The sequence below is a fragment of the Vulpes lagopus genome, chromosome 19 (genome assembly GCF_018345385.1).
Source record: "Vulpes lagopus strain Blue_001 chromosome 19, ASM1834538v1, whole genome shotgun sequence".
In the NCBI taxonomy this organism is placed as follows: domain Eukaryota; kingdom Metazoa; phylum Chordata; class Mammalia; order Carnivora; family Canidae; genus Vulpes; species Vulpes lagopus.
The window spans coordinates 28,728,089-28,736,603 of record NC_054842.1 but is presented as its reverse complement, the minus strand read 5'-3'; the positions used below and the strand labels follow the sequence as shown (position 1 = coordinate 28,736,603).

The following is an 8,515-nucleotide window of genomic DNA, read 5'->3' as shown; positions in this document are numbered from 1 at the left end:
ATAAAAGCTTTTTTTCCTACCCAAGCACAAGGACATGGGCCAAATGTCTTTAATTTCCCTGAGATGTCATTTGAACTATCAGTGTTTCATGACTTTTTAAAAAGAGGCTTTAAAAAATAGATAACTTTGGGGATCCCTGGGTGGTGCAGCGGTTTAGCCTGCCTTTGGCCCAGGGCGCGATCCTGGAGACCCAGGATCAAATCCCACATCGGGCTCCCGGTGCATGGAGCCTGCTTCTCCCTCTGCCTGTGTCTCTGCCTCTCTCTCTCTCTCTGTGACTATCATAAATAAATAAATAAAAATTTAAAAAAAATAGATAACTTTGGTATACTCTCAGGATAAAACCAACTCACTTTAAGGAGCTAAAGCCTCTGAACATTTCTTAAACCAAGCTGTACTGAAAATTATATTATTTCTCCTGCATCAGCCACTCAAAACTTTTACGTAACATTTCAAATCTCAACGTAGACTTTTTTGGGGGGGATGAAGGGAGTCCTTAATTTTTATATTGTTATTGAGAGCAGGTATAAGAGCCAAAATAAAGAGCAAATGTTCTGGGCAGCCCAGGTGGCTCAGCGGTTTAGCACTGCCTTTAGCCCAGGGCATGATCCTGGAGACCTGGGATCAAGTCCCACATTGGGCTCCCTGCATGGAGCCTGCTTCTCCCTCTGCCTGTGTCTCTGCCTCTCTCTCTCATCTTTGTGTATTCTCATGAATAAATAAATAAAATCTTTAAAAAAAAAAAAAAAGAGCAAATGTTCTAATGTTCAAATTACATCCAAATATTTAACAACCCTACTATTCATTAAGTAACCCAGCAAGAAATAAAAATCCAGTGACCCTGTTTGAACTAGAAACCTTTTCTTAAGCCATTGAAGAGAAACTTTCAAACAACCTCCAATAATATTTTGGTTTTAATCCTTAATTACAATATAGCTACTGTACATGTCCCCCTGGTCCTCAAAGACAATGCTTCTCATTTTAAGCAGATTAATCAGAGCAGGTCTTGATGCAGATATACCTGCTGTGACTGCAGTGTGTGGTTCTTGGATCACTTTATAAACATTTGAGTACCAGCTCCTTCTCATCGAGACTAATAAGCTTCACAGAGAGGGCACCTAGTTCATTTTTTACATTTTTATCACTTATAAATATGTTCTACATACAATATGTATGAGAGAAATTGTTCAATAATTGAAGGAATTAAGGAATTCCATTAAATAAGATGACCAAGCAGAGCTCTTTTAAGCTTGGCATTCAGTCCCATCCAGGTCAACATTTTTTGTCCATATTTATATGAGGACATCAATAATAACATGATTACAATTTCAGATAACAAAAATATAGAAATAGTAAAAAAAAAAATAGATTAATTTTGTTGGAAGATGATACTATATTTTCAAGATTCTAATTCATATCCCTGGCCCCAAAGGCCACTCTCCTTATTTTAAGCAGATTCACTGTTAAATAAGCAAGACATGTCAGGTCAGCTCATAGATGATCTCTCTTGATCAGAAAGAAGTCTTTCTATTCAATAGAGCAAAGCAGCATCAGCACAGATCATTCCCAATTCTTGTCTGTTAATTAACCATCCTGTATTTTCTGACTCCTCATATGTGGAATACATAGAAGAGATTCAAGTCCACGAGGCTAGCACAGGGTGGTATAAATTGAGGGACAAGAGCTCAAACCAGTAGTCTCCTCTGTCACTTAGTCTGTTATCAGGGTGGTTTCTCTATCATTGTCAAGTTGGTCTTCAGGCATTAACCTGCCCTCTGGACTCAGCCTACAGAACACTTTTCTCTCTGGTAGTAGTATTGCCCCTTTCTACATCCCTGCTAAGACTCACAGTACACACTGGAAAGAGCACTGAACCTGGACTCAAACAGGCAAACTCCAACCCAGCACTGATCCAAGGGAACGGGGTAAACCTCAGGCAAACCTCTTAATCTCTACTTCAACATCCCAAAATAAATGGCACATTTCCCCCCTAGATCTTAGCAGCCTCTGTCAACTAAAAATAACCCCATCTTCACCATCTCTTGCCCTCACCTGCATAACAGGATCCCAGCCCCTGAACTTCCCAACCTCCACATTCCCTCAGCCAGTTCTATAAACGTATCACCTACTATGTGCCTTATTTGTGTTTGGCACTGAGGCTAAAATAGCAAGCAAGAACAATCACGTACCCTGCACTGGGGTGAACAGAATTTTCACTTAAAGAAGAAAATTCTGACTGCCATGAGGAACTTGGATTGTAGAGTAATGAGAGTGAATGTGGGAACACAAATCCAAGTGCTGTTGCAATGGTCCAAGTAAGAAAGGATGACACAGCAGGGTTGCTGGTGAATGAAGATGGAGGATGTTTGAAGTAGAATCAACTGATCCTGTTAAGAGATTGCAAAGGGCATGTGAGAGAGAAAGAGGGAGGTACCGAGGCGATGGCAATGTTTCTGGTTTGAGCTTTTGTGCTGATTGATAGACCCCAGGAGTAGCAGGTTTGAGGACAGAGCTTGTGAGTTCTCTTCTTCAGTTTGCAACATTCACAAGACATCCAGATGGAGATGTCACATAGGCAATTGTATATACAAGGCTGAAGTGCACTGGGGATAAATATTTGGGAATTGTCAGCAAATAGGTGGTGTTTGAAGCCATGGGAATGGAGGAGCTCCCCAATGGAGAGAGAGCCACAAACTATCATCTTTTAACATTTGCTGCTGGCACCATGAATAATATCAATACCAGTAGTATTAACCCCTAAAAGCAGCTGGGGCACCTGGGTGGCTCAGTCAGGTAAGTGTCTCATGTGTCCTTGGATCAAGCCCTGAGTCGAGCTCTCTGCTCAGCAGGGAGTCTGCTTCTCCCCTTACCCAACCTCAATGTGGTCTTTCTCTCTCAAATAAATGAATAAAATCTTTTTTAAAAAGAAAAAAAAAGAACAATGTTCCATAAGAACAGCATTCCCTGGGGGTTCATAGGGCACTCAATTCTCTGTAGGCCTCACCGGGCTATAGCCAAGTCTATAGTCTGCCCAGTAGTAGAGCAAATTCTCCCTTCCTCACTCAGTGTCCCATTTGGTCACCTGAGTCACAGAGCAGGCTGATGGGGCTCCAGTACTCAAGAAAATATTGCCTGCACGTCTCACTCATTTCCCACAAGCTCAGACATCTATATCTGAACCAGTCCCTGGCTATTCGCATCAGACCAAAAGAAAAGAACTGCAACCATATACTCTTATGAAAGTCTCAGTGCACCTGCCCATACTCATCTGAGGGCTTGTTTAGGCTCAGGATGTGTCCCCATAATCACCACCACCACCACCACCACCACGCCACTATTTGAATAATGCTTTTCAGAAATGTTTCATCGTCTAATTTCCCCAAACTTCCACATCTTCATCTAATTAATGACCTTAACCTTCTACTTAGGTAGGGACTTGGCTTTGTGAAATACCTGCAATAATAGGGTCTAGGAATGCAAAGGGTGAGATCTTTGTTCTCCATCTGATAAATAACCTGTCCATCCACTGATTGACATATCACAGTAGGAATAATAACAAAAACTCCCAAACAAACCAGCCCTCAGGTCAAACCTTCATGTTGGTATGACACCAAGTGCAAAGGGGAAGAATTCTGAGGAGAAGCTTGAAATGAGAAAACATTTGTGGATAAGGTGAGTATAACAATGGCCTTGACAATAGGATATGCCGGATATATGGGAACAGTGGAATATATGGGAACCTACCAGGCCCAGGCCAGACATAAGTAGAGCCAAGAAAGGAAGTATGCTCCATAGGCAAGCTGCCTGTGTTAGGAGTCACTCCCACACCAGCCTATACCAGGCTTTAACAAAGAGCATGGTACAAAGAGTACCCATGGTACACGTGTATGGGTTCACATATGTATACATGTAAGCAAATGGCTTACTACATGTAATATAATAAGGGGCCCTGTTAGACACAAACAGAATGAATATCTTAGAAGAGGAAGGGCTGTGCTTCACTCTTCCTAGCCCAGTTGGAGAAAAGTTTTTTTACAGAAGTCATTTAACCTGAAAATAATAATAATAATAATAATCTGAGTCTTGAAGAATATATAGGCAATCTCCAGGTGGGCAAGTTATAGGTAAAGGACAGAATTCTAGGTTACAGTGAGGAGGGTCTTTGAAGGCACAGAGGTGAAGAAATAGATAGTGTGCCTGTGATAGTATTTTCCATGTGGGTGTACACAACATGGGGAGAACCCAATGGTGCTAGATGGGGTGAAAGATTTTAGGAAGCAGGGAGACACTACATTAAATAACAATGAATTCCTTGGAATTGAGAAAGCTGTCTATCTTTTCATTCCCTTCCATCTCTTCCAGAGAGAATGTCTCAGTTGGTTATCAAGATGCTAATCTTCCTTCTTAACAGAGTATGTTTCAGGCTCAGAGGTTTCCCAGGTAACAGTGTCTAGCTAGAATTTAATATTATTATGTTTTTATTATATTTATGTTTCTCTTCTGTTTATGGTAAATGACAGTAGTTTTCCATTTATAGTAGTTACGTAAAATTTTATTTCTAAACAAACAAGTTTAAGAAGTAAGTGATTTGGGGCAGCCCTGGTGGCTCAGCGGTTTAGTGCCGCCTTCGGCCCAGGGCATGACCCTGGAGACCCGGGATGGAGTCCCATGTTGGGCTCCCTGCATGGAGCCTGCTTCTTCTCCCTCTGCCTGTGTCTCTGCCTCTCTCTGTATCTCAAATAAATAAATAAATAAATAAATAAATAAATAAATAAATAAATCTAGGGGAAAAAAAGAAGTAAGTGATTTGCTTGGCAACTGCTTTGCCATGTGGTTTGAGTTTCTGCCTGAGGATCGGTGTCAGGGCGGTGTGCTTGCTCATCCCCGACATGGCCACTGCACACATCACATCTACAGGTTCACTAATGGGGGTGAGGAAGAGTGTTACTGATTTTTCATATCAGTGGAATTTGATGGAAAGAGATAGGCATGTCTCCGGAGTTGTTACTATATGTTAAGGGTTTGGAGAATATGGAATAAGAGACCATTTTCCTAATTAGTGAAAAATAACTTAGTAATGCTCACCTACCCCTTCTAGAAGGTTATGCAGTGTATTAATGTAGTGTATAGTAAAAAACAGCAAAAAAGTAAAGAAAAAAATGTGATTTAAATGCAAATATAGCAAAATATTAAGTTAATCACACCCTGAGTTTATGGTAATAATTATGACAGTGGTATATGAAGTGTTAGAAATACTCTCTAGGAGAAAGATTAGCAGTTTGCTACATTGCTATCATTATGTTAGCATAGATCATTTGGAGATAAGCATGGTAAAATGGGTCAAGCTTTTTTTCTCTTTTTTTAGATAAACACAATCAATGTGGGGTTAGAACTCATGATCCTAAGATCAAGAGTTGCATACTCTAATGACAGGGCCAGCCAGGCTCCTCAAAATAGTTCAAGTTTAAAGCCAGGCAGACAGGGCAGCCGGGTGGCTCAGCGGTTTAGCACCACCTTCAGTCCAGGGCGTGATCCTGGAGACCTGGGATCAATTCCTGCGTGGAGTCTGCTTCTGTCTCTGCCTCTCTCTCTGTCTGTCTCTCATGAATAAATAAATAAAATCTTTAAAAAAAAAAAATAAAGGCAGACAGAAATTCCAATCTTCTTTCAATAGGTGAGTGGCCTTGGGAAAGGGCTCTTGAGATCTTACTTCCCTCACCTTTAGACTGAGAGTCCATATTACAGGACTGACTCTAAGCATTAGACACAACAGATATGCGGGTCCTAAAATCATACACATTGTTAATCTTCTTTATAACTTTCCAACAAGCTTTCCAAGGTTAGCCATGATTGACTCTGACCTAATTTCTCTAATTCTGTGAGACAGTCTGTCTGCAGAGCTGTTAAATGGTTTCAGAAAAGAATTGAATGTGTTCTTTTTCTTTATTTCTCCATTAATTTGTATAGAAAGTTAAAAAAAAACACACTCACAACTGGCACAATGTCCATAATTGCCGGGTCATCCCAAAATGGTTCAAAATGAGGAGGGCACCACCCACCCAGTCCAAGTCAGAGGATCCATGTTATATTCCAATGTTCTTCGGAATGCATTTTGTAATATTTTTTAAACACACAAAAAATAAACTGCATAAACACCATAGACACATCTCTAAAAACTTAAAACACCAAGAAGGGGGTGGGGAAATAATCCACATCCAGTTCCAGCTCATCCTTTCAGCCACTCCCTACTGCTCAACCCCTCCACCCACCCCACCCACCTCCCCCTATAATGAGGCCTGAAGAAGCCTGTGATGTGGACTTAGTGTGGCAGACAACTCAGAGTACCACCACCCAGGTCTCTGGCTTTCCACTTCAAAAGCAAGCACATGCTGAGAGGGGGAAACCAAAAGATTTCTCTTGTAATCAGGACACCTTGCCTTAAGTAAGAGATAAACTGAACCAGCCCAACCCCCTTAGTAAGCACAGCCTGAATTTCCAGCTCTTGTAAAATCATTAAAGCATGGCATAAAAGCAGTTTTCCCTTGAACAGTGGTAATGATTTTCATCTACCAAATTAAGCATTGACTTTTTGGGAAGCCTGTCATTAAAGGATTTTCTGTCTGCTGACCTTTGCTTTCACTTCCTGGAAGTGTTTTATTAAGTAGGTCATCTCATTCAAATACAGAAGAGTACTAATATCTCCCATGCAGTTTTGCAGTTCTAGTTATAAGCATGACATGCAAGCAATTTAGGACTCTTTGGGTCTTGCATGTGGCTATACATTTGTTCTTTACCATGGTCATACTTTTTCCTAAATGAGCCACCAGATTTACTTATTTATTTTAAAGATTTTATTTATTCATGAGATACAGAGAGGCAGAGACATAGCCAGAGGGAGAAGCAGGCTCCTCACAGGGAGCCTGATGTGGGACTCTATTCCAGAACCCTCGGATCATGCCCTGAACCAAAGACACACGCTCAACCACTGAGCCACCCAGATGTCCTGAGCCATCAGATTTAAATAGATCAGATACAGCTATTTCTTCTTACAATTTGGTACAATTCAGAAACATGGTTTTTAGGAATGCCTTCTCATCGATTGTAAGGGATAGAATGAAATAAATTTCGAAACACAAAATGAAAGTATGATTTTAAACAAGAAGTGATCAGACATTTTAGCCATTTTTTTTTAATGTTTATATTCCCACATGCTAGAGTCTACTACTAGAAACCCTAACTTTTGATTGGCTAAAAAGATTGAAAACTGCAGTGCCCTATATACCTCCATAAAGAAAGTGACTAATTACTTCTGAATGATTGTCATAGCTCGTTAGCAATCTGTTTGAGGATATCATATTTAGTCTACACAATGTTTTTTTGTTTTGCAAATCCTGGTGATAATAACATAGCCTTAAATACACACAAGAAGACAAGTGCATCTCTAGGGTCTAATACTTTTATTTGTCAAGATATTAATGGTTTAAAATTTGTATTTGAAGCCCTAGAAAACTGTCAAGGAGTCTACAGTTTAACTCTAATAGAGTAGTTTAGTCTAACTATTCAGAAAAAGGAAAAGCGAATGGCTTTATTACAAACCTTGAGCTTAATGTCAGGATTCAAATAATATTCCAAATTCAAATAAATCTTCACAAGCCTCCTTGCTTCTCTGATTGCTAAATCCGATTAGCCCCAAGCAGGAGCCGACCTGTGCCTATAAACATGTAAACTAGCAGACATTGAATCACTAAGTCACATAAAAGCAGCACCCGAAAGCAAACACCAGTTAGCCTTAAAGATAATATAAACAAAATGATACCTGTTCTTCAGCTTTTTGGTTTCTCAGCATCGATAGATATTTCCTAATTGCATGGAGAGGATATTTTTTGAAATAAGAGAATCTAGACTGAGGCAACAGATTATCCATGGTGAGGAAAGTAAGAAGGTTCTTCTCTGCCCCACCCTGTCAGCAACCATATGAAGTCTAGAAGCTTCACAATTCCTCAGATGCCTAAGATTTGCTTGTAGCTTGATCACTTTCCTGCAAATAAAGCAAATGTTCTTGCAGCTTCCTTTTTTGGGGAGGGTTCTTGGTGAAATCAGACAGCGAAGTACGAGCACCGACCATCTAAAAGCGTCCAGAAATGCAATGCTCAAAGGGCAGAAGGAGCTGGGAGGAATTTAGGGGCTGGTCCACAGAATGCAAATTGCTTAGTGGTAGTGATGCGATTGTCCTATTTCTAGCAACAGCGTTCTGTTGCAAGCTATGTTAATATTAGCTAGCTGGTGACTTTCCACACCCACAGACTCTCGTGAGGTTTAATCTTAATTCTTCTGACAGCTTTTCTGGCTCTTAAAGAGGACATGACATGTGGGGTTTTTGGGTTTTTTTTCCTGTTTCCTTCTAGATTTTTTATCAGCATGAGCACACACAGGGACATCCCTTGGCTGTGACTCAGCTCAAAAGTGTTGATTCATTCAGTCTTGAGAAGCTTTGTTTTAGGGGACTTCTTAAAAA

At 40.3% G+C, this 8,515-nt stretch overlaps 1 protein-coding gene across 3 annotated transcripts in view; it reads right to left on the bottom strand.

The window, feature by feature from the left end:
• The window catches only part of ATP2C1 (ATPase secretory pathway Ca2+ transporting 1), a 171,828-nt gene extending 163,638 nt beyond the window's left edge, over window positions 1-8,190 (bottom strand). For all 3 annotated transcript variants that reach the window (XM_041734119.1, XM_041734118.1, XM_041734117.1), the window contains exon 1: window positions 7,817-8,190. In XM_041734119.1, the coding sequence (XP_041590053.1) occupies window positions 7,817-7,924 (108 nt within the window). In that variant the 5' untranslated portion in view covers window positions 7,925-8,190. The remainder of the gene's footprint in view (window positions 1-7,816) is intronic.
• Between the last annotated feature and the right edge of the window lie 325 nt (window positions 8,191-8,515).